This window comes from Anticarsia gemmatalis, chromosome 25 (assembly GCF_050436995.1).
Source record: "Anticarsia gemmatalis isolate Benzon Research Colony breed Stoneville strain chromosome 25, ilAntGemm2 primary, whole genome shotgun sequence".
NCBI lineage: Eukaryota > Metazoa > Arthropoda > Insecta > Lepidoptera > Erebidae > Anticarsia > Anticarsia gemmatalis.
In genome coordinates, this window is record NC_134769.1 from 2,094,873 (window position 1) to 2,122,577 (window position 27,705).

The 27,705-nt window shown below is 33.6% G+C and overlaps 2 protein-coding genes across 13 annotated transcripts in view; one reads left to right on the forward strand and one right to left on the reverse strand.

Moving 5' to 3' along the window:
* Positions 1-13,194, forward strand: part of cher (filamin A protein cher) — a 121,858-nt gene extending 108,664 nt beyond the window's left edge. For all 10 annotated transcript variants that reach the window (XM_076130826.1, XM_076130828.1, XM_076130827.1 and 7 more), the window contains 7 exons: positions 6,132-6,322; positions 8,483-8,638; positions 9,134-9,203; positions 9,749-9,867; positions 10,357-10,453; positions 10,814-11,020; positions 11,482-13,194. In XM_076130826.1, coding sequence (XP_075986941.1) covers positions 6,132-6,322; positions 8,483-8,638; positions 9,134-9,203; positions 9,749-9,867; positions 10,357-10,453; positions 10,814-11,020; positions 11,482-11,666 — 1,025 coding nt within the window. In that variant the 3' untranslated portion in view covers positions 11,667-13,194. The remainder of the gene's footprint in view (positions 1-6,131; positions 6,323-8,482; positions 8,639-9,133; positions 9,204-9,748; positions 9,868-10,356; positions 10,454-10,813; positions 11,021-11,481) is intronic.
* Positions 13,195-14,659: 1,465 nt separating this feature from the next.
* Positions 14,660-27,705, reverse strand: part of LOC142983786 (zinc finger protein rotund-like) — a 182,584-nt gene continuing 169,538 nt past the window's right edge. For all 3 annotated transcript variants that reach the window (XM_076130837.1, XM_076130838.1, XM_076130835.1), the window contains one exon: positions 14,660-17,851. In XM_076130837.1, the coding sequence (XP_075986952.1) occupies positions 16,838-17,851 (1,014 nt within the window). In that variant the 3' untranslated portion in view covers positions 14,660-16,837. The remainder of the gene's footprint in view (positions 17,852-27,705) is intronic.

Here is a 27,705-nt window from a genome sequence, read left to right on the forward strand (position 1 = left end):
AGAGGAAGACTATTTTTTTTTTCTTGGTTGAATGTAAATAACCTATTACTGAGGTATCCCGGTTGTCATTTTCAAAGATCTTTGACATGCGTTACCAGTAGTCAGAAGCTTGAAAGTCTGTCAACCAGTCTTACCGAAAGGTTATCGTGTATTAGTTGTGGAGGTCCGATAGACAGTTGGTCCATGTAAAATATTGGTATTGAGCTGCATCCAGTAAGACTAGTAGCCGACTCCAACATAGTTGGAAGAAAGGCTTACCTTAGAACCAAAGCCATATGCTAAGAAAAATACAACACATTCTCGTAAAAAATTGTATTTCTTTTTTGAATAAATATAGTTCAAAATACATTTCTTTCATATTTAAATACATGACTAAAACGACGGACATATTTATATCAATAATTTGTAATATTAATATCAATAATCAATTTATTTATCTTTCCGGAATTTTAGGCTACTATATAATCATATTTATATATTTAAATTCACCTGAGCATCAACAAAATAAATGCAAATAATACAAGAATAGCACACCATATACAATAAATAAAAACTGTGAGACTTATTCCAAACTATTTGCATTGCACGCTTTTTATACACATTATATATTTATCCCATGAATACATAACACGTATTTTACAAACCATTGTAAATATACTCTTTTAAGATATTCCACAAAACAAATTTTATTTAAATAAACTCATTTTTATAATCTGTAAAAGTTTAATGCATTCGCATATATTGGCAGCGGCGGCTTTGTGCCCTTTGCCTGGAATTCGAATTTTAAAAAGTTTGTATTTTTTATCTGTAACGTAGAAACCAATATGGTGGATGATTTAATTCGTCATTTTCTAGATTTTGTGGATATTAATGTTAACAGCGGGAGGCCTAATTTCGTAATTAGGTAATATAGTCCACCAAATTAGTAGATAGCTTTATAGACAAACTTCGCGGCTTTCGTCAGCCGCGGAGCAGATATTCGTGAGCTTTTAGGTCAAAAATGCAAGCGTCAATCGTGCGCTATTTTGGAAAACAAAAGTTTCATTTGACATTACTTCGAATCTAAGTCTAATTCAAATTCGGTTTTGTCAGGAGTAGTCTGACTGGTTGTAAAGTTTTACGGCACACAGTTAAAAAAATTGTAATATTCTTTTATATACAAAAAGACAGAACGTCTAAATAAATTGCAATACAATAACAACTAAATAAAGATATTAAAACACGATAACAAACACTTCATACAAACATTACATAACCTCAAAACTTTCTAACTTTACCCGCCAAAAACCAGTCGGAGTTCCATAGTGACATTCCGTCATAGCTCTTGAAAGTTTAAAACGTTTTAGTTTTTTATCCACCGATTATACCCGTGGGCCGGTCAATTAAAATGGCTTTTACACACCAACGACTAAGAATGTCGGCTTCTGAATTTGTCCCCTTATTTATTCTATTGTATTCTTCAAGACAAAAAAATCGCGCACCATTCCGACAAAGAAGCGGTGGCTTTTTCTGATGAAATAGCTCATAAGTGTATTAGAAAATTTGCGACTTTTTTTTTCTGCTTGGCGACTTTAGTTTTCGGCGATAGTTATGTTTTGATTGGTTATTTTTTGGTGTAGGCTTTCCTTTTTGGTTATTGAAGATTATTTCGGTGCTATTAATTTTTGAGATGTGTGCGTTAATATCACGGGTTTTTTGAAGGCAGAAACTATGGAATGTTATGTGTTAAGATTGTTATAATGTTAGAGATTTTGTGGTTTGGCAGTTTGTTTTGAGTACAGATAATTTGAGTATTAAATAAGATTTTTGAGCGCTTCGACATCTAGTTCTAACTTTGAATGTATAATGCCATGAGTTATATGACGAATGAGAGAGTTTGTAATTAATAATTGGTCCAGACAAAGTTTTAAATTATTTTGTTTTAGCATAATATTATATTTCATATTATAATAGCATAGCACCTATTAAATCAAATACTCTTCACAAATGTTTGCCAAGGCGTTCTACATTTTGTTTTATTCAGAGTAAATATTAATTCTACCCGATTTATTACCATTATCACTCGCTAAATGAATCGATTATTTATTTACAAAAAATACTATTTAAGAACAATCACCAATCGCAATTCCTTGCTTGTTCAATACCCGTCGGAACTCAGTGACACATCACAGATATTTAATAATTGCAGATCAATAAATTAACAACATTGTAACAAGGCAATACCAACACGTTGGAAACAACGTTTTTATTAATCACTCATTATTGTAATCAGTTTTATATACTTAGTAGCTTCTGTATTTGAGAGATATTAGTCATTTTAGTTTATAAAAAAATAAGAACAGTGAATACGAGTACGTATTAACAACTACTTATCGTAATACAGGAGTTAGTCCCTTTTGCGAGTTTTTTTTTTAACTTAACTATTCTCGATAAAATTTGGCATATAGTTAGTTGAAGAACAGAGATTGAACATATTAAGTTATAGAACATAGTAAGATTTAACATATGTAGGCTTTTCAAAATATTAATTTCAGTTTTAAATTACGAAATTCTCAGTAAATTAAATTACAGATATGTCGATCACACTAGCTTTATACATGATGCAAATTAAACACATAATATAAACTTCGGAACCGCACTTAGTACAAAAAGTACGAAAAATAGGTGTATGATATTTTTACAATCTACTAGACGGACAAAAAAATTGACAAGATCTCTATTGTATAAAATATGTAACTGAAAGTTATTATTTTGCAAAAAAAGGATATATAACATGTAAACGATTACCTCTAACTATAGCCTCTAAACTAAACTAACCCCTAAGCCATCCCCTGCTGGTATAATCTTAAAACAATTAAACGAATTAATACAATATGCTAATCAACGATTAGCAATACAAATATGGCCGTTTAACGTGCGTTTAAACTGAGATTAGATGCAGCTGACGTACATTTAAACAAGGACTGTTTTATAATTATGCATTCCTAGTGAAATTTAGGGGATGCAAATAATTATGTATGTAGATGATTTTAGGCATATTATGTAAAGCTAGTTTTGGATGAAATAATATGGGTTCAATAGTACTAATAGTTATACCCTCTTATCACATTCATTAACACACTATAAACCTATTTCTCTTTTTCATTTCGCTAAGGAGTGAAAGAAACAAAACTCTTTAAAAGCCTTTCATAACTCCATATATATATTTTATGAATAAGAGGGTAAACCTATTACCGTCCCACTACTGGGCAAGGACCTTCTTCAGGAATGAGAGAGACGCGTGGTGGACTCAAGGCGCAAGACCGACTCAAGAGGAATTGAGTCCACCACGTTGGCTAAGTGTGGTTTGGGATTATCGGTGTGATATATTTCGATTTTTTTGTATTTATTTCCCGTCACTGTTTTAGATAGTAATGCCATAAGTAACAGTTATGGAATCTTTCATACGTGACATGTGAATCCGAAATTTTACGTCACAGAGAATTGATTTTTAAGGATATTAATCATAATTATTTAAGTACAGATTAAAACTCGTCTGGACTTCCTTTCTTACAAAAGAACAAAGTAAATGTTGATAGAATTACAAGCGAACTTCTAAAACGGGAAAAGATTTTCAGTAAAAATATTGAAACAGTCAAATTTTCGTAGCTTTTGTTACAGGCAACAAGCTAATGATTAGCAAATAAATTTCAGTTTTCCTCATTACAACAGACATTATACAATCATGAATCTTCCTAACACAAATATAACTCAAAGAAATAAAAATACAATCGCAATCCGAAGACTTCGTAAAAAAACTCCATAACAAATTTTTAACAAGTTTTTTCGTCAAAACCAAAAGCATTTTGAGCAACATTTTATTTCGACAATTTTGTAGTTTCGATTCTAATATCGCAATCGGTGACAATGACATAAATTCTGTTTTCACTGACGTAACAAAACCACCTGCGAACAGTTTCCGAATAAAAACGTTAAAAATGCTTTTTGCTTTGGCAAAAACTTTTTAATAAGAAACAGGAGGAAACGGGCCGGGCAACGAACCTGTAACATGTCAATACCACTATTTTGCATAGCATACGTCATTATTTGAACCATTGGGGTGATTGCACTGCTGCATTTATGATTTTGGGTTTAACTATCGTTAGTAAATTAGGTTAGAAGTATGTTTAAGAAAACTTGCTCGTGTTGTGTATAGGTTTAGACTATTGTTTCTTTTGTTTCAATGTTCGTATGGTAATAACTTGTCTTTATTTTATTTTTATGCTGCAACCAAAGGATTGACAAGGCAAGTATGTGACTTCTTTATTATATAAATATCATAAGAACCGTAAATACATAGTAGTATCATAGGAAAATCTAATAAGACTCCAAAATCTTTGTCGGAATATATTGTAATACTATTCTTATAAGACATAGATTAATGAAACAAGTTTATAGTTCCTCAGTTTTAATGTACAATGAATTAGTTTAAGTTTTACCTGATACAGATATTTTTGAATTTGAACTGCATAACTAATAAGTACTGACAGGTCTTGTATCCATTATTGTATTAACCAACAAATAACCATCACTTCAATTTATATACCGTTAGTCATTAAGTCGTTAAAAAACAGAGCACGTTAACTACAGTTAACAATACTGTAGTGCCACCCACCGCCAACTAATTTCGAAACAAAAGGAACATTTCCGAAAAAGTCTACAAATATTTTTTCTACCAATCAGTAAAAAGTTTGAACGAAAAAAGCCCGTTTCGGATGTAAATAAATCTGTTGCAACTATATGGCCACCGCGGAGAACTCGCTCATATTGAAAAAGATGGCCAAACGGGGAATTGAACCTTTGTTATGGGTTCTGTATTCCAATCGAAGTCTGACATAGACCTGAAATGATTAATTATAAAAAATACTCGTTTGCTGCTTTCTTATTCATAGTATATATATATATATATATATATATATCAAACAGATATTTTTACAATACTCGATTAATCTATAAAATAAATGAAAGGCTTTAATTAAATCTTACTAGAATAGTGCTGGAAGTTTAACCTTACAATTCTATCGTATAAGATTGAAATACGCATAGTTTACCGTCTGTTTAATGCAAAGACACAAAATATTTGAATTAAATAAATCTATATCTACATTGTCACAGCTCTCTGTTATTTGTATTCTACTTGGATGTCAGGATTTGCTTGCGAGCAAGCAGTGTTCGAAGAAAGGAACCCTAAAATGGCCGTAGAAAATTTAAATATCTTTAACTGGAAGAATTATTGGCTGCATCGTTAGTCTGTAACACTGAGTGACGTCAGCTCTCCGTACTTTTTATCTTTTTACAAAGAAAAAAACGTAACAAAAACTGTTTTTTGCCCATTTCGTCGGGTTTTTTAGCTGTTTGCAAATTTATTAGTACATTTGTCGGCCCTTTTGGGTGGTGGGATTAGAATAACATTTCACTTGTAATTGGTACTTCCGATGTTTTTCTGCGATTGTCATTTGGAGAGCTTCCGGTTGATTTTGTTTTGACAGTTTGTTTTTTAAGATTTAATGGTTGTATCTGATTGAATTAAATAGAGAAGGTGTTTCGAGTTTCTTGTTAGATTTTATTATCAGACAAAATATAGTGTCTTAAGAGAATTTGGTAGCATCTCTTATAAATTTATTTTCATTTTCGATAGCTCATCTTCAGATTGGAATTAATGCCTATAAGATTAGTATATTAACAATGAATTAAGTCTTATATACGTATCCATATCTAAAGTGCTGCAAATTGGTTGTTGAGAATATTTATTACAGCGTAAAAACAAACTATTTGGGCCGTTACAAAGGTGTATAAGCTATAGTCAAAAGTATCACGAATGTTCTATATTGCGAATAATGTGTCCGTTAAAAATAGACTGTAGAAGACTCGAGTATAGCACCCTATGCGTTGAAAGAAAAATACCTTCATCAAAACAAAAGCCTAATTACAAAACTAGGGACTTTTGTTTTAACATGCTTATCAGTAGAAAAAATACGACTCAAAATATATTTTATTTAATACTGTGTTATTGGCGGAATAAGGCCGGCCAGGATCACCACAAAGCTAAACAAAGAAAAAATGACTGAACTATTTTTTTCTTCTTCTCCCAGGTGAATACCGCATCGGCCTGAAGTTCAACGAGCAGCACATCCCGGATTCCCCGTTCAAGGTGTACATTTCCCCAGCAGTGGGCGACGCGCACCTCCTCGAGGTAGCCCAGTTCCCTGACTCCGCTCAAGTAGACAAGCCCACGCAGTTCTACATCAGACTTAATGGGGCTAAGGGTAGCCTGGACGGAAGGGTGAGTAGTACTTTAAATATTTATCTTCTCCTTGACTTCAAGAAGGAATTTCCATGTGTATGTCTATTTTTGATGATAAAGCTGTCTCGTTTGTAGTTTAAAATTATCTCAAGTATTTTAGTAATCTGAAATTTTGTGTGTGTATCACGCATTTTTTCTGTAGTTTTAGATGTAACCGCTAGATGGCAGTACTAGAAAGAAACAGTAATTCCTTTAGTCGTACATGTATTGCAGTTTTGCATTGGGATGTTTTTTATTACTAATACTTAAAATAAATGCCAAAAATATTAATCTGTGTACAAATATGATGTATATTCCAAAAAGTACTAAAGATATTTTTTTATTACTGTTACCTACAAAAGTAACTTAAGGTATTTTTTTTACAATCATAATAATAGTGATAGCTATTTAACGTTTCAGATTATATTATGGAAAATTTATGAATTTCAACAATTTGCTTTATGTTTACCTTTACGGGTGAACGATTTTAGAAAATCTTTATACACCCGCTAGTTCCGGATATTGACCCCTACAAAACATTCACAACATACAAAATTCTCCATCTCTTATTATAAATAGTAGCATTTAGACTATTTTCTATACTTCATTTACCATATTTCACCCAATATTGCAAACCCAATTTAACACTATTATTCCCCAACATATTAAAATCTTTTCAAGACAATATAACCACTGGACAGAAGGGTCCATGATTTATTGTGGGAATGTTGTCGGACAAGATTCATGATCGATGGACGGTATCATGCGTGATTTTACGTGATCTGAGGGTAGTGGAGGGTAGTTTTTTAGGGGGTGTTGACTGTGTAAGTGTGATTTATAGGGTAGATGTGATGAACATGGGCTAGGCATAACCTAGCTTTTCCTTTTGTCTTTCAAGTTTGTAATGATTTGACTAAATACCTACCTAGTAGATCTCAAAAGAATAATTTAATCGAATAACATTTTTAGGGGAAGGTCATGTATAATTGTTATCTTTTGCCTTGGTCGCATCTGAATCACAATTTTCTTCAAATGGAACTGCGTTAGAACATGATGTTATGATGTTAAGTCAGCTAAGTTTGAAAAATATTTTGATTATAAGTATAATGAATGTACTGTTTTAAAAGTTTATAGATGTGATCATTTTTACATCGTAATATTACAGTTAATTAGCCTAAGAAAGCACATTAAATCGCAATAAAACATATTTAAAATACTCAATAATCTCATTGTCAACACTTCAACCCACTGTGCGAACAACAAAATAGAGAACCAATGACACAACTAAAACAATATATGTGCACAGTGTGCCCCACAGAGGCAGTTGTGGCCAAAAAAATGTAATAAAACTCGACTGACCGCACGTGACCGTTTCTCGAATAAATCTTCGCGTTAATATTTTATAACTGTGTGCCCAAAGATGAATACCCTACAAGTTGCGCCATAAAAATTAATATGGGGTAACTTTCGCCCTTTGTTTTAGGGTGAAGGAGAATTTTTGATGTGTTTTCTTATAAAAAATATGTGGTGTTTGGGTAAATCTTGGTTTGTAAAATATATGAGTGATGTAAACTGCAATGAAGATTTGCATTAAAATAGTTGATGATCCGCAATATTTTGTTCGCGGGTCTATCAATAGGTGACTTGTATTTTCATAAAACAACTCCTAAATGGAACAGTTAGTACCTACTAACAGAGTCGTGCGTGTAAGCTTGGTTGTAATATTTGGTAAAGAAAAGCTTTATTCTGATTCTAATATGATTCATGGATTTAAGGAAATATCGACTAAAATCAAGTGACTAATATTACATTGAAGTCATATATTTTTTGTTTCAATATCGCTTTCACTTAGTTTTGTAGTAGACATAATAAAATGATGTATCTTCTATCCTTGTCTCTATAGGCGAAAATGTTTCTCCCTTTTTTTCAAATAGACCAAAGGTTGCAAGTTAAGTCCAGCCATTCCTAAATGTCTACATACGAAACCTCGCTTCTTCTATCTCCAAACTTTGCCCTGGTTTACCATATTTTACTTCTGATGTTAGAAATATAGCAATCAGAATGTTTCATTCAGCTACATCTATTACTGGACAATATGATATTTCAAAATACAATGTTTCTCATGTATTTAAAGTAAACCAAATCGTCTTTCTTCCTCAGGTAATCGCTCCCTCCGGCAAGACCGACGACTGTTTCATCCAGAACATCGACGGAGACCAGTACAGCATCAGGTTCATGCCGAGAGAAAACGGCGTCCACAACATCAACGTCAAGTTCAACGGAGTTCACATCCCGGCCTCGCCTCTGAGGATCAAGGTAAGAAAATATCAGAAAATCTATTTCTATATGCTAAGATATAACTTTTGTTTTGGCTTAATTCTAGTAGACCCAACTTGTATGCAACTCCCAGTCAGTGCGTGAATGGCAGATTGCTTGAAGAGTATTTTTATGCTGATTCTATGTACCACTGCTCAGCAAAGACCTCTTCCTTGAATTTCCAACACCCTATGTGTTTGGTTGTTTTTGACAATCCATTTAGAAAACCGTAAATAAAATATAAAATAACCACCTATATCCTTGAAATTGTAATACGTTCACCCTTTTCTACGTGAAAGGACGAAATAACAAAGTTAAATTCTAGTCATATTTAGCTGAACCGATTTTACTAACTACCTTGTTGATAATTTTCCCAAAAAATGTGAAAACTTTTCATAAAATATTTTGCTTGATATCTCAATATCTTTGTGCAAATACGAAGCTTGTTCGACATGATATTCTTTTTCTAATTGCCCACATAATTCATTTGTCCAGGTCGGAAAGGATGACGCTGACCCAGCGGCTGTCCACGCCCACGGTCCTGGCCTGGGAACAGTCAAGACTGGTAAGTTCCATAAGTTCCATTACACTAAGTCACTAAAGCATTTAAACTCTTCCCATTAAACTATAAAGAAAGTTAAAATCTACAAAGTTTCAATGTTTGTTAGTTGTGTTGTAGTTAGTTTATGTTGTTGAATTCTGCCTGAGACTTTACCTAGAAAGATCGCTTGAAATCTTTTATACAGTTTTTGGGCTTCTATTTTATTTTAAGTCAATCTTTTTGTATTTTACAAAGATTTTTACGACACACTCTTAGTCATATTTTAATACTCTGTTTGGCTGTTTCATGGCGAAACTACTGAACTAATTTTGATAAATAATTGCGAGGAGATAGTTGAAGACAAATACGGGCTACTTATTTTACCTCGAAAATATTTTTTTCCTATTTAACATACATTTTACGCATGTCTAGTTCATTATAAAGCAAAGAAAAAATAAAGTCACAAAAGTTTTTAAGCACAAGTTAAAACAAATAAAGTTTGCTCACATAACCACTAGATACTCATGTACAAGTACTTCGTCCGTTCCTAATTCTTCTTTGTCTCCCAGGTGTGAAGACCGACCTCATCATCGACACCTGCAACGCCGGTGTGGGTCTGCTGGCCGTCACCATGGACGGACCTTCCAGGGTCGCCATGGACTGCACGGATGTTGAAGAAGGTTACAAGGTGAGTAACAAAACAGTTAAAGGGAACTGCTGCTTATCGCTGATTGTTGGCAGCTCCTCTGCATGATAAATTATTGTATCAACCACACTGTAAAACTTTTGGCCATTGAAAAGAGTGGCCGTGAGTTTCTTGCTAGCTCTTCTCATAAGGCTCTACCCCCTTTCCGAGCTAGTGGTAGATTCAGTAATTGTAACGAATATCATAAGTGTCAATATTTGACCTAAATGAATAAATGATTTGATTTTGATTTTTGCTTGCTGTAGTAATGTTATGAGAGTTTAGGAAAGATCCAGAAATTTGTTGCTTTATTTTAAACACGACTGTTATTACGTTCATGTTTGTTTGCTGTAATTCAGAAAAAAGGTTAGGTCCTGTTCTGTCTCGTTAAAAATGGAAATGATTATTTTAAATGAATCTCCGCGACCGCGTAAGCTAGTGAACATAGTTTAATCAATGGCAACTAGTATTAAACGTATTTTATTATTTCAGGTGCGTTACACGCCTCTTGCCCCTGGTTTCTACTACCTGAGCATCAAGTACAACGGCGCTCATATCGTCGGTTCTCCATTCAAGATCGAAGCTAGCGGTGAGTCTAAATTAATTACAAATTTTTGACATATACGTGTACGCTACACTTACAACATAAAAATTACATTATTTTTTCTAACATTTGGCTGCTAAAGCTTCTTTCAGAATCAAAAATGGAAAAACTTAAATTTTCCTTTTGTTTTTCTTGAGATTTAAACCAGTAGTTAAAACAAATAAGACGCTACTATTATTACTACTATTCTATTGCTAAACACACTCATTACTTCTCAGACATTCAACTTTTTGATAAGAAGCTTAAACCAACTCCATAATGCCTAAATAAATAAACTAAATTTACGGCTTAGCCGATTTTTAAACCTGTGTACAATCTATTTATCAACCATTATCATTTCCTTAGGTGCAAACCTCGCCGAGGTCGGTGCTCAAGAAACCTCATCAGTAACAGTAGAAACGGTCCAGAAGGTCGCCAAGTCGGCACAGAAGCTTGGACCAGTGCTACCGAACTTCAAGTCTGACGCTTCGAAGGTGACCAGCAAAGGCATGGGACTCAAGAAGGCGTATCTTAACAAGCACAATCAGTTCACGGTCCATTGTGGTGATGCTGGTAAGTATCCATTAATTTAACTTATAATTTTAAAATAATACGTAAGAATTTTTTGCTTGAAAAATTACATTTTTTGCTAGACCTTTACATACCGATTATTAAAATTTATAAATCAATTATTAAATCAAGTAGCTATCTGAAAAATTAGAGCTCAAATAGTAAACGCAAGCTACTGACTTTTGTAGCAGTTCCAAAATAGTTTTCAGAGGAGATAAAAATACAGTACTAGATGCAAGTGGACATATTAGTTTCTTAGCTCTTTACTTTGTTAAGTTCTATTGTTAAAAGGGGTCATGTTTTTCTTCAGCTGGTCGTTACAATATGTCGTTACAATATTGAAGCTTTAATCGGTTATAAAACTCGATGATAAAGCTGGTTAGGACTATAGATCAATTTATATTTCTAAACTACGTACTCTTACTAGCAAATATTTGCATTCATCCAAATTTTCTTTTCTCCAGGTACCAACATCCTCTACGTCGGCATCTACGGACCCAAGGGTCCCTGCGATGAGGTTCAGCTCAAGCACAAAGGCAAGAACAACTATGAATGCTGGTACGTGGTCAGAGACAGGGGAGACTACATCGTCATCGTTAAGTGGGGAGACGAACATATTCCCGGATCCCCCTACAAGGTCGAGGTCTAAATTTACAAAGGGATAATGCGCATGCAGAATTTTAGAACAAAATTTTGGAGTAATAGAAAAAATTGGATTTAAATTTGAGTTTGGGATGGGTCTTCATTTTGAAAATATAAAATTCGGTTTTGTATTTTGATTCTGCATGCGCTGTTGTTAGTTTCAGTTAATTTTATTTGATTTAAAACATATTTAGATATCGATTGAGATTTAGTTTTGCCGAAGTGTTACTGATATAGATTCTTTACTTAAGTCTTGCCGTTGGTGGGGTCTTGATTAGTATTCGTAGTTTTATAGAAAAAGTGTAGTTTTCAAAAACGACTGTAATTAAAGCAATAAAGACACATTTTACAATTTACGAAATATCAATTTGTTGTTGATTTTTCTTAGTTTATATCTAAGTATGTTTTAAATATTTATCTTCTATAATCGGCAAGCTTAGTTATTTAAATTACGTAAAGGATAACGAAAAGGTTTCCGTATCCATCTTTAATTGATCTCTAAGACACAGCTATCCGTTTGTCAAAACCTTTTCCTTATCCGTCCAGTGTTTTCTTGTTCCTTTATAAGTAATTTATTTAATACCATCAAAATTTGTCATCGCAACTTCCTATTATATTTTAAGCATTTTTTCAGGATTTCTAACAAAAAAATAAAATAGATATACGTAAATGTAAAAAAAAGTTTTCGTGGCTCAGCAACAGCGCCGGCTGGTAGTGAAATGTCGTCATATTGTTGAAGTTCTTTTTCTTTTTTAGTGTTTTGTCAATGGAGTTATATCGTTCTTTTATTTTATTTCTAGATGCTTAGTTAGAACTGGTAGGCATATTTGTATAACTCCGATAAATGATCTTTTAATCAAATTGTTGTCTACTCGTTTTTAGATTATTTTTGTGTTCGTTTATTTCTTGTCAGACTGATTTCTTAAATGTTTTATAACAATGACGACATTTTACTACGAATCGGTTGTAGAACGATTTCTGAATTTGACAATTTTATTTTTGTAATTTTGACAAATTTAGATTTTATTCTAGTTGCTCTCTGTACTGTCTTCAGGCTAATTTTATATGATTCTCGTTTAGTATTTAGGGCGACTAAATGACAATACATATAAAGTATTAACTCAAAAATATTCCCTTTAATTTATAAGTCCGGCAAAGGCACAATTTACTGTCCAATGAGCTTTGCGAATTTTTATTCATATTTTTTACATTTTCTATGAATTTCTCTACATCTTTTTTGATTAAAAGTGTTATAATGTTAGAGGAATTTTCATTGAAATTCGCTGGATTTTTGGAAACTAACTTTTAGTAGTTTTTTCTATAGGAATGTTCTTCTTTAAGTTGGTGATGTCGATTGTGCCTTGGCATTCTCATTTAAGTATTATGTATCAGCTTTCTAATTTTGTATGGTTTGTGTATGGATTTTGCCTACGTAGGTAGAATGATCCCGTATTTGTAAATACCTATTTTAAGTGTTTAATTATTATAATGTATTTTGCGACTGTTAACTAAATAAAAAGAGGAAAGTTCTAAAAGTTGTTTTATTTGTAACACCCCCTATTTATAGATAGATATACCTTTGTTTCATTATCAAACAGTAACGCCTTTACACCTTCCAATATTTTGTTCTGAATTCTTCCAAGCTTTTTAGCGTCTTTCCGACGAATATAGTCTGGCTATTGATACTTTCCCTTGGTTCCACCACACTCGTACCTATCAGCTTGAGGCACGGTAAAGAGACGCAACCAAGGAGAGGTGAGGTACAGGAACGAATGCTGCTAACTTCTCAATAAAAGAAATCAGGAATTCTTCTTTAGATCATCACAACCAGGTACCCTATAGAGGAGATCAAAAAACTATCTATATCATAAGAAATTTAAGTCCAACGCCATTTGTAAAAACCGCCTCCCAATTACATATTTTATCTAAATTATAGACCTCCTCTGTCATGCTGTTCTTTCTGAACTAAGTACTACTTTCCCCGAACATGGAATCGAACCGGTTGCGTTCGTGATCTGCCGTCACGAAAACTACCACTTAACAGTAGCCGATGACTTTTATTTTGTTGATAAACTTCAATTCCTGTTTTTCAATCAAACGTTTCATCAATGGTGTAAAGGGCGAACGTATGCTCCCAGCTGTTCAATTTAGATTGATGGAATTGATGCAAAGTTGATTAATTTTTGATTGATAATAATTGCTGTAATGACAATTATGTTTCGTAGTTATTAATTTTGTGCAAGTTAAAATAACGGATACGTGCTTGGAATTGTAAAACCTTACTAGGTTGGTCACACAGTTAATAAGAAAAATGAACAGCTGTGTCAACTCGGTTTTAAGTGTGTGTGACAGCAGTGCAGAGATCTCGGGTTCGAACCCGGGTCGGACAAAAAAAATCTCTAATTCTTCGGATTAAAGAAATTGAGGTTCTAATTCCCTGTTTTATGTCAGTTAGGGAATGATTGTGTACCAATTTGTGTCTTGTGCACGTGAACAATACATGTATTGTCTAGTTTTGTTATAGGTTTTATGAAATATTATCTAGGTTCTCCTATTATACGAGTTATAATATGGGATTCTAACCCTGCTTGTGTTCATCTTAATCATGATTATTATTGGTAACACAGATATTTATACAGCTTTATGTAGGACTCGAAGTCATGTCTCTCAGTGCGATGGTAGTAGGTTAATGTGACGTTTTTTAATCACTTGACGTCTGTAATATGTATGGTGTACTTATTGCTTATTTCAGGAGTTGTGTAAATAATAGATTTTTTCTTTGTAAAGTTAAAGTATCTTTCATGATATCACGGCTTAGAGTCAAAAGTTTCTAGAGCCTCAACGTCTGGGATTTGAACCCAGTTAGTTAATATCCTTGTTTATAGTTATTTCAGTAAAGTGATTTGTGTGTAGTGTGTAATTTCACGAGAAATATTTTTTAATTTCTTTGGTTGTAGTTCCTGTAAAAAAGGATCAAATAGAAAAAATAAAAGACACAAATATAATTCTTGGCATAGTTGTAATTAATTTTTAATCAATTTTAAGTAACAAAAAATGATTTTCGTTCATTTTCATCTATAAATCTTAAAACGAGGACGCTAGAAAAAGCGAAAACTAATGTAAAACGAAAAAAAAATTACTTACAAAAATATCGTATTCATAATAATAAGTTTACACTTAACTTAAAAAAATCAAATTACAATATCACATTTCTACTTACAATAGAGAGATATTGGCGATTTTAAATTCCTTAAATCCAAAGAGAAAAAAAATGGGTACAAATCTCGGCTCATTGTCATGATAATAGTTATTATACAATAGTGCTTACTTAATAACAAATGATCGGAAGATATACTTATTGCCGTTGTTTAACATTAAAGAAAAAAACATATTTGTACAAGAAAATAAAAAGATTTGGCTAATTTGTGACAGACAGACGGCCATCCAGCCCCTCGACCCCTAACGAATAACCACAACCTAACATTTTACAACTAAAAGATCAATAGCAAATAAATTTAGAAGGAAAATAGACATTCCTCCAAAAATAGTCACTCTTCCCCATTCCATCTCCTATCACATTTTTTTATTAATTTTAACTACTAACGCTGATTCGTTCGAAAAATTAAAACAAATCAACAACATTCTGTTCGTATACTTGAAACTAGTCTACAAATCGATGTACGAAGGGTGTATTAAGTACGGAAAATAGGAATACTATACAATTCCGAACACGCCGGCTACCCCCGAGCTCTTAAGGCTAATATAATTGAGCATAAGCACTTTAGATCATAAAGTAACCAAAAAAACTTGTTCTCACATAAATTTCAAAGATTTCATTTCTCAAAAAATCAGTATTCAGTATTTACAAAATATTTACAAAAGTGCACCTTTCTTTTTTTGTGACGTAAAAGAAGCGGTTTTGGCCACTCATATTAATATACACATGGGAGCTTGTTAGAAAATGCATTCGACCGGCGGTGACTTAATAATAATTAACTTAACTTTTTTGTTCGTTAAAACATTTAAAAAAGCGGGAAGAATACATTTTCCAAGATAATTATTTTTTGGAAAAAAATAAAAATACTAAAAATGATAGTTGTACGATAGATAAAGCTAAAAAAATACATAATAATATGATCTAAGTAGGAACTGAGTGCAAAAATGTGATGATTTAAGAGATCGGTTATTCTTAATGAATATAATAAAATGCAACTGAAGTGTCAAGTGAAGTATTAAGTCAAGTCAACAAGGTGTGGTCAAGTCCAAGTCAATTGTATCAAATACTTTTGTGTCTCAGGAACTTTAGGTTCAATGATTTACTTATTCTGAATAAATTATATCCAATATGTATACTCCAATGCAGTCTCACCCTAAAATGTATTATGAATTTAAACAATTAATAAAATCCTTCTAAAAATTTAAATGATTTTGTTCAAAAATTATGTAAATTCGATAAAAGTAATAAAATCACTGGGTCCGTATTATGCATTAATGAAATATTATGCTTTGTTGTAGAAATAAAATGAAAATATAAAAGTATTGAAACATGACTTCTACAAGTTTGTGCTCGCATTAAGGATTAGTTAACTCGTGTGCAGTGAGTGTATCAAGTTCCGAGTTGTTACGAATGTTTGATCGATAATAGTAACACAAGTGCTGAACTAAATTTGAACAAAAAGACAACAAAACAACACCAAAAGCATAAAAAATTTCAACATATAGTTTCCATAAAATATCTAATATATCTATAGCCATATCACATATAAAAAAATTCAATATCATTCATGATTTCCACATTTCTTCAAGTCTTTTTTCTCCAAACCTATTCAGCATTTTAAAATATTAGAACGATTGCCATCGATCATAATTGACGATCAAACCCCCGGATCAACTGGGTTCACAAGTGAAACAACACAAAAGTAACTAATCGTTAATCCGTCGATACGAAAATAATCCCGAAATCACATTCATACCCATCAAATTTTGTTATCTACTCACAAAATTCAGAGTATCCATACAATTTTATTTCTAAAAACATGAATTTGTTTCTCTAACGTTAAAACCGTAATACCACTGTCTTCGAGAGCGAGATTCTAAATATTTTTTTAATATTTCGTTAATTATATAACTAGTAATACCATCATAAGTACATACTATAGCGAGTGTACCTACGGTAAGTTACTGCTTATCCTTGTGCGATAACGCGTGAGGGAGGATGTGTTCCGCGGGCAACAGTGCCGACGGCTGATGAGCGTAATTCCTGATCTGGTGCAGAGATATCAGCTGGTTGGGGAAGGAGTTGGGCTGCTGCTTGCCTTGCTGGAAGTGCAGGGGATCGTAGAGATACGGCCGCGTGGGGAGAGCACTGTGGTGCGACAGCCCGTTGAGATGGGGCGCCATCGAGTTGATGGGCGTGAACGCGGAGTTCGCCGCCGAGGAGACTGGGGGCTGGATGCGATCGTCCTGGCTCTCGTGTTGCGCGAACAGAGCGCGCTGCTGCTGTAGCTGCTGCTCATGATGCTCGTCGCTTTCCCTCTGCTGATGGTAGCCACCTTCATCAGACATGTGCGCCGCTGAGTCGGGACTGACCTTAGGCCAGTAAGGGTGCTCCGCGAATGGTGCCGCAGTCGGCGCAGCCGCTGCCAAAGATCTATTCAAACCACTCAACCCCAGCGCGGAAATAGGCGGTCGCTTATCAGCCCTTTCCGCGTGCTTGTTCATGTGCTTACTTAGATACGTCTCCTGCGTATAGCTCTTGCCACAATATTGGCATATATGCGTCTTCAAGTGCTTCGATTCTTTATGTTTAGGGATGTGTTCGAGCAAGTCCTTCTCGTGAGTGAAGCACTTATAGCAGGAGTTGCATTTGAACGGCTTGTCTGTCTGGTGGCAGCGGCTGTGGCTTTGGAGGTTCGAGAGCTGGGAGAAGGCTTTGGTACATCCGATTTGGGTGCAGCGATAGGGTTTGTCACCGGTGTGGGTGCGGATGTGCTGCTGCAGGTGAGACAGCTGGGTGAACTTCCTCTGGCAGATCTCACAACGGTAAGGCTTGATGCCCAGGTGGATCCTGGAGTGCTGCGCCAGGTACGACGAGTTGGCGAAGGCCTTCGGACACTGCGTGCAGCGGTAAGGTTTCGCTTCACGCAAATGTATCTGGGTGTGAAGCTGCAGATCCGCTTTTGAGCCGAAAACCTGGAATAGACAGAAAAACAATACGTTAATATTATGTCAAAATATTCTCAAATAAACGCCGATTCGTGACCAATTAATTTCGGCCATAAAATCACAATTATCTAATTTGAATGCAGCTTTACGCCAACGTGTTTTGACGCACGAAAATGTATCTAGAATTAAAACCAGTACAAAATACAGGAATATAAAACAAATTAACGTGTTTCGTTTATGTTGAGTTAGTTTGTATTCAATAATAATTACGATTAGGTAAATTCCTGCAACACAATTTGTCGCTAGGCGTTTTTATAGTAATTTGTTTAAAGTTACCGGTAATATAAATCTCTAAACAGACTCAATCTTAAATCGTTTCAACATCAACCGTTGTAAACATCATTGAAATCATCAAAAAGTGAATTTCGCCCTTGAACGACATCCGCGGGCAGCCGGAACAAATGATTCTTGTCTTTTTTTATTTGCCCAACTCTTAATAAAGGCAGGATGTTGGCTTCACGGCGTTTTCCACGCATCGTAGTCGTTTCGACTTCCTTATAGACGTCTGGGCAATCAGTATCTTTGGTTCAGCTTCCAAACAGCCGTATCGTACAAAAGGATCATGATAATTAACTTACAAATACGTGGTATTTCCTCGCTAACTTATTTTCTAGGTTCATTGATACCAGAAAAAATATATTAAAAGAATTTCTCGAGGTATATTGGTGACACACCAAATTCAACTTATCTCTTAAGATATAAATAGCATGAAATTGAAGTAGTAAATGCTAGCTGTCTTTGGAAACTCAATACCGAATTTATCGAAGAGTGAATTTTAAATAACTATTTGTATACACGTGCCAACAAAGCCGGTACTTTCGGCGGCAGTTCTCGCACACTAAAGTGTTTCGGTACACCATTGATTCACTCTTTGTGATATCCCAAATTAGTTTCTAACTTAAAACTGACACGTCATCTCTTAGAATCGTTTTCATCTAACAATGAGACTGCTAGCCACGTTCCTTCGGGCGCTTACAATCATCAACAAACAACATCAATCTTAAACTCAATAAAGATAGAGTTCAAATTATATGATCACGAGTCGATGCTGATGCTTGTACAGCCTAACAATGGACGTTAGGGAATGTATTTGATAAAATAGATGTTGCACACGATTTTGGATTTAAATAAGGTTTAGATAAAGTTGGTTTTGGAATTGAGGCCGGTCGTTTTGAATCTACTGGCCGGATTCGTTCGGTAGCACGTTGCATGACTGGCGAGAAGTGCGAGACACGAACGCAATTGGTCACAGATGGAACATAATTAAAGTTTGGAGCACTACTTAATGTTGTGAACCAGTAGATTCGAGGTGGTGGATGACTTTTAATGGCCTTCGTGAAGGATCGCTGCTAAGGAATCTGTATTAAATTGGTGTCTCGGAATTTTAGTCCGGGAAATCGGTTGCTACTGTTAAAGGACGCAGTGACTTTAGAACATCGAATTTAGCTACGCCATGGTCAGGAAATACATTATCGAATAGCTCAACACTATCAACCGAATCATGACAGTCCACAGCTTTCACGTCAAATGATAAGATGAAAACCAATTTTGAATGAATAACATGTCTATCCTCAAGCAATCACTGCGTTCAATAGGTAATATCCCAAAGCCTAGGTCTTAAGTAATAGGCAAAAACTGAATTGACAATTCAATCGGTGGAAAACTGACAAAGACTGACATTCTATACAAAGTGATTGAATAACAAGAAAAAAATCTAGACATCGTACTGACGAACAAAGGAATAGTGACGCCGGCTACTTGGGTACAAACTTTAAAGTATTTTATGCAGTATTTTGATATTAGATAGATTTTCTTTATACATTCATGTTAGCTTAACAAGACGTCGAAATCAACATAATAAAATTTTTACTTTTAATCTATTTTATGTAGTAATTTGTAAGTTTGCTGTATTGTTATTTCGTTAGTTCGTTAACTTATTCTCTGTTGTCTTCTAATCCATCAATCTCAATAAAAATAACACAAAATATCTCAAACAATAGCGGACTAATTTGTTTCTTTTATTACCCAAAGTTTTTTGCTTCGGCACGACTAAAATTCTCATACACATCAATAGTTTCGGTATAAAGCCATCAAATTTCAACAAAATATGCTTTATTACCTAGAAAATTTGGCTTCTCAAGTGGTTACGTTAAATATAAACCGGTATCATTATGTTTGACCTTGAAAACAAGTTCTTCAAGACATAGTATGTAACTATATGCATTATTTTTTCATTATATTTTGTTCCTTGTGAGTTTTGAATATATTCTAGATAATTTTGGAACTTATAACTATGAGAGATCGTGGAGAATTCGTCAACTTTCTTATTCATGTAAATAGAGATTTTAATATGTTATTTGCTACTGATTTAGATACTGTGAGAAGAGAAATGAATAAGGTTTTTATAATGAAAAGATAAAGTAAAACTATTACCATAGAAATTGTAGGTTTCGATAATTCGATGTTATAAGTGTAGACAAAAATACATCGGCAGACAAAATTTACGACCGGATAAATTGATAGTCGATACTAATTTTAGCAATGCAAATTGCATTTCTATTTACAAGCTAGTTAATTTGACTGAAGTAAGAATATAAATATTAATGAATGTCGTTGATATCAAAGAATTTAAGGAAGTAAATAATGTTTTGTAGTAACAAAGCAAAATCAATTTTAAAACATTATTACCTGAAAGTCTAGGCAGAGGTGGATAAAACCTATGTTTTCCCCATTTCCATTGTTAGGTCCTATGTAATTGTCATATACCAAGCAAATAATTAAACTCCGGGCTACTATTGAGAAATATTCTAATATAAATTAGAAAAGACAAGCTCTTGCCTGACCCGGAAATCGAACCAGAGGCTACGTGGTACTCAGATCACAGAGGTATTTTAAAACAAATCGAGGCATCGTATCAGCAGATAAGACTGATGTAAAACAAGTTATAATTAAGGACAAAACACTTACAAATTTAACCTTTAATTAGTTTATAATTGTAGATTTGTTTAATTTTATCAATAATCACCGCTAATTGTACGAGGAGGCGTATTTATTACGGGTAGGAAACAATGAAATCGTCGGAGCGTATCGATGGATTTATTTACATAATTAGTGCTAATGCTAGCTTTGAGGTTAATCAAAATTTTGTTTACCAAAAAGACTATGGAGGTTTGTTCCTTTTAACGTTGGACTATTACGCGCGTTTAAATTCCAGGTATCGATATGAAATATGTATACTATGTATAGTCTACGTAAGGCATACTTAACTTAAAGTATGTCTCCGTGTTATAATGCTTAACTTAAGTAAGGATTTTCTTTTTAATCATAAATATTAATTGCTTTAATTTTAATAAATAGTGAAAATAATATTGTATTTTATTTACTTCGATGTTGTAGTTACAGCAATATAACAATTCTTCGAACTATTATTTTAAAAGGTAGGTTTTGTGTTAAATATTAGGCGAGTAAAGCCGCAGGTGCTACAATATCATATAAGATGACATTTCAGATAAATTCTTAAAACATTTCATTCATCTGTCCTAAAGCAGGTAGATTTTAAAGTGGCCATGACATCTGTCATACTACCCTTTTAAAATCAAGACAAGATTAGCCGAGGGTTGAAGGGCTAAGGGAGGTTATTAAACACAAGCCATTTGTTACGGTGGTAACGAAAAATCTTGTAGGGGTGGAAACTGGTGTTTGGGGTCGAAGTAGATTTTAAATGTGGTCAAGTATAATTTATAAGGTTAATTTGGTCAGTATAAAATTAAATATTTCTTCCCTGTTTAATTCGCTTTTATTGTCATTGGTTGTATTAAATATACTTTAAACTTTGAAACGGATTCTTACGTACTTTTATTACTACGAAACTCAGACCAACTTCGACGGATACAACGATTAACTATCAAGAAGGTGTAGGACTGACTATTTGAGCTATTGTATAGCTCAAATAGTCAGTCTTAATACCAAAATATTATTCATAACACAATCATTTACAAAAACACGTCTGAAAATTCCCTAAAAAATGAAAACTAATTTTCTTAAAACATCGTCTAACAAAAACGCGAGGGTGTCAACAAAAAGGGCAGACCAGAGGTTTTTGCTTGTCCCGAAATTATTATTAATTGTGGGCATACATTCTACTGTTTATCTGAGGACATTAGGGCTCGGCCGGGGGCGGATTTCCTTCTAATAAGGTGTAGTTTTTGCCACCCCCAGATTAATTTTCGCGAAAGCTTAGGGTTTCAAATGGATGTCAAGTTTTTGGACTGAAAAATTGTGGTGGAAATTTGTTGTTTTTTTTTCAAATGTTTTGAAATATTTAAAATATTTAAACGTTTGACGTCATTGTGAAGTGGTTTGGTAGCGGTATTAGAATTTAAGTTTTTTGTAATTATCTCTGTCTAATTCTAATAGCTGCAAAGCATCGAATCTTAGCATTTTTTCCTTGTATAACATAATACGTCACTGTGATAGATGATTCTGGAACATCTATCTTAAAATGGCGTAACATGAGAAAACAGATGAAATGAGTGAAATATAAGGACTTAATAAAGAAAACCTATGCCTAGAATGATCTCTGACTCTGTGAAATTTAGTACACATATTACTTAGATTAATAAGAATAAGACCCAATAAATCTACTCTCGTGGACGAAGTCACAGGCAATAGTAAGTTAAAACATACGTATATTTATTTTTTACCCCCCTAGCAACACATATGGGGTTCTAATGTCCACTAAGTTTTCGAAAATCCTCGTCAACATGACATACAACTGACATAAGCGATTAATGCTTAATACCTATCTCACGCATTTACGAGCTCAAATTAAATCTTTATATCAGAATCTCAAACAGGTCTTTGTGTTAATTCTGATTGCGTAATTCTGTTATTTGAGGAAATCAGTAAAAGTGATTATTCTAGTTTTTTTTGTACAGGCAACATTTTGAAGATTAGTTGTTTTGTTGGTGGCGTTTTTTCAAAATGGGAGGGGTTAAGGTCATGTTTTTAAATAGAATTTTGATTTTGACTACTTATCACTTCATAATAAAGTGATATCAGATCCCACACAAACAAAGCATCGAAATGAATACCATAAATATATATAAGTATCTGGAACCACTTTACACTTCGACTAGTCCAGCAGGCCAATAAAATTTAGGTAGATGATGAAGAATTATATTCGAAACTTGCAAGAGTTTTCTTTTAAACTCAAAAACTGTGTCATGTTTCAAACAGTAGATGAAACTTTACAAACAAAAACTAACAAAAAGAACTAACTACTCAAGGAAGTATTAAAAGTAACAAGGAAAAGATCCACAATTACTTCCGAATTGATTACATTTTCAATGATAGTGGTTAGTTTACTACTTATCCGGATAAAACCAATTATAAATTATTTAATTAAGTTTTCGTTTATACCGTTGTCAATCGTTGGTAAATGCGTATTAATTAATTTGAGTGTCGGATTAGCGGGGAAATTAACATTTTATGAATGCCTCTTTTGATGTGAAGTTCATTGCAGTCTAGTGATCAAGTAAGGTAGTTTGACTAGGCTAAAAACTGATTGATTGGTGCAAATAGAGAGTTAAATACATGGTTATAATAAAAGCAAAGCTATTTAAGACAGTCTGTTAGAAACACCAGTAAAAAACCGAGTTACTAAACAAGAAAATATTTCAATAAAGATTCTTTAATCAAGTTTTGCACCAACATCTAGTTACGTTAGTTTTTGATTAAGTCTCACGTTTTTAGCTCAAAACGTCAAGATTTCTACATCGGATTGTGCTCTTTGACAGTTAATCCGAAACTTTTTTGTCACAAACCAACGGAAAACTAATCTCTGGGCTAATCGTGCCGCCAGAACCATTTTAAAAACTATTTTTTAATATAAAAATTCAATCAGAAACTTGAAAAGATTTTATAACAGTAAGTATATTTTATTTTTTTACGTTATTATGTCATGAAAAATTATCGGTATTGAAAGAGTGAGGTTTTTCTCTGACGGCCCTGGCGTCGTGATTTTGGCGGAAAAAACTTGATTCTAAGCCAATGTCAGTAGCGGCCATGCGTTAAATATTGGCGCAACCGTTGAAAAAAACCAAGTAATCTAGGTAAATAGCGAGAAATCAACCGGCAATGTTACTAAATGCGACCCGAAGTAGATTGATATTGTAACTTGTGTAGAAAAATAAAAATATTGGAGACATCGAGACTGTCGCTTACGCGTTTATTTCACAAGGGTGGTGAAACACTGACCGTTTGTCATTTACATTTACAAATTGACACCCTCTGCGTTGTAGATTGTTTTGACCTTTGATATTGACTTATAGAGCCTAAGCGTCAATTGATGTTGTATTGCAGCAATTTTATTACTATGAATTCCTTTAGTCTTTAGTAGCATACCAGGATTGTAAGATACAATTGGTTGTTTCGGACCAGACTGATAGAATTGACTTTATTGGCAGATTTAAATCAAGATTGAAGTCGATTTATACTTCTAATGATACATGGCACTACTTTTTTGCAAGTCTGAGTCTCCAATCGTTATCGACCACCTGACATACTGTTCCTTTCGTTCCGATCACGACTGAACCTTAAAGCATAAGACACGTCCACAAAAATGTATAAACAAAATGATATTCAAATTGAGCTCGCGGCGGGTGGCGAGCGCGTGCCACGAAAAACGCCGAAACGGTTCAGAAAACCGTTTTTCCAAACTTAAAAGAAGCCAGTGACCAAGACCCAGATTGTAACCCTGCGGTACACCCAAAAATACAACCGAAAACCACCTTTAAATTTATCGTGATACAGTCTGAACGAACTGCAACAGTTTTTGTGGCTCCATTTTTTGTATCTTTTGTCACCCAATCGAATAAAAAAGTTGGAAATCGTGAATTAAAAAAAAGCCGTTTAATATTGGCATTGAACGGTGCGCGGATTTGAGCGTAGAAATTTTTAAAACGTATAATTTGGAGTCGCGTCGTGTCGGCTCCCTAAAATAAATCTCACGTTTATGCCCATTGTGAGGTTTTGAGCAAGAAATTGATATTTTCTATCATCTGTCTGAGACGTCTAATAAAACCATTTTGATAGTTCACTCCCATTCATAGTTGTGTCAAAAAAATCAAAAATAACATGACGAAGTTTTGTGTCGTTTTTGTTGAAATCAAAATAAAATTGCTTTGTCGAAGTTTACGGGATATAAGACATTATCTTCTTTGCTGATTATTTTGATTATTTTTAACAATGAACATTGGTATTATTGACGTTGAACAAAAAATGTCAAAGCGCATTGTCCTTTGTAACTATATTATCAACTAAGGTATTCTTTTTATTTAGAAAAGTTTTTTTTACTGTAAAAGTCTCTTGATAAGATTATCCATCTATCATCTTGTGCAATAACTCCATTTGAAAAACATAGCGTCTTCCCATGACATAAAAGAGAACAGAATTCTATGGATAAAATGTATCCTACAGTTATAACTACCTGTGCCAAAACTTAATTAAAATCCGTCCATTAGTTTTAGTTTGATTGAGTTACTAGCCATCATCCAAACATTGAAATTTTCGCATTTACATTAGTGATATAAGTCAGATATTATCTACTGCGATTATCTGTACAACAGTCTATCTACTTAAAGAACATCAATTGTAATCTACTGAATTCAACACCTTCGCTCCTAGAACTCCTTGCATTAAGTAATATTCATCATTCAAGTCTCAAAAGTGTCAAGTTTATTTAAATACTAGCCGACCCGCGCAACTTCGCTTGCGTCACATAAGAGAGAATAGGTCAAAATTTTCCCCGTTTTTGTAACATTTTTCGTTGCTACTTCGCTCCTATTTGTCGTAGCGTGATGAAATATAGCCTATAGCCTTCCTCGATAAATGGACTATCTAACACTGATAGAATTTTTCAAATCGGACCAGTAGTTCTTGAGATTAGCGCGTTCAAACAAACAAACAAACAAACAAACAAACAAACAAACAAACAAACAAACTCTTCAGCTTTATAATATTATATAGTATATAGTATAGATATCCTTCATATCGTTGCATCGGAATTAGTTCCAGCCCTTGATGGAATGGTTTATAACGTGCATCGTGCGAATTCGCCGCTGATATTCGCTTTATGTTCGGCGCCTGGGCAGCCTGTGCAAATATGGACGTAATGACGTATAGACTTTGCAAACTATAGATCTTTCGAATAAAAACATTATATCCAGAAAAATTTATAGAATTCCATAGGATTCATAGTAGGTCCAAATTGGGCTAGGCTTGTGTCTAGGACACCTGAAGAATAGCTTTCAGAAGTAGAATAAATGATTATCTCCGGGTTAGATATGAAACCTCGCCTTCCTTTTCATTACAACCATGTGAAACGAGATAGAAGTGCCCAAAATCTTATTTGATAAAAATAAGCAAATATTCCAGTTAATTAGTTAGTTGTAAATAATATTTAAAAGAACCAACTAATATTATACACGCAGTCTGTATGGCTGTTTGGCAAGCTTGACGACTAAAATGCTGAAATTATTTTGAAGAAATCTTGCATTAAGATAGTTGAACATTATGAGTCGAATACAAGTTGCTTAAGTTTCCGATATTACGATCGAAGGTAGGTACAGAATATTTAATCATCTGAAATAAGTAGTAAATTCTATCTAATCAGAGATTTTCTTTATAAAACTTGTATAGACGAATAAATATCAAATAAAGTTAAGCCTATCTATATTTAGTGACAAAATATTTGAAAACGGCAATCGGAAGCGCTATACATAATGATTTACAAAACCCATAAAATTATGTAAATGATGTTATTAATTTGGCCATTAATTAAGTTTTTTCTAAGGTATAGCAGTCAATTTTACTATAATTGTATTTTGACGTTTGACCAAGATTTTTAAAGTTTATGTGCGTGACTCATGTATTTGAAACTGAGCTTATATTAAAACAGTTTTTTAACATGTAAAATATTTATCGGAACTTTAAAATATGATCAAATATGTCAGTTATCCACATGGTATCAAAAGTGAAGTACAAGGCACTAGAAAAAATCGAATAAAGACTTGAACGGCCAGTTTCATTGTTCTTGAATAAGTCTCAGATAACCTATCTGCTAAATAAAGTCATCTCAAAATAATGTCGACTGTGAAAATTCCATCTGATAAACTACCTAGTATTTATCCAGAAGTGCACGGATATTAAATGCAAAAGATATTGGTTAATAAATAAGCTTCAGTTAACCTATCTACTGAATAAAAAAAGACCACAATATTTAAAAAAACAGCTGTCAAAATTCCATCTGATAAAGTACCTAGTACTTATCAAGGAGTAGAGATATTTGCCAAATCTATTAGTTTAAGGAGTCTGTGAGCGCAGATCGATGGATCCCATCGTTAGTTCGGGTTCCAGGACCCATTAAGATTTCCGTCCGCAGAGTTGCGCGGGAGCAGCTTCAACACAACAATCTAAAACGACACAAGTCCCTTCAAACCCTGCCAAGGAACTTTAAACCTTAAGAACGACATTTGTTCTAGTATTCGAAATGACATTCTTTGTTCGAATTGTTAAAAATATGGAATGATTTCTTTTTTATTTTAAATGGTTTTTAAAGTTCATTTTTCGTTTATTGTTTCAGACATTGCATATTGGAAACACATTATATAATTTCTGAACAAATTTCGATCTTATTGTCTTCGAATTTGAGTTGAATTTCGTTTGTTCGTGAGAATTTTTCTCAGAAAACTGCCCGTTGTTTAGTATCACTCATTTTTATAGTGGTTTTAAGATAATGGTATTGATTTACCACTATATAT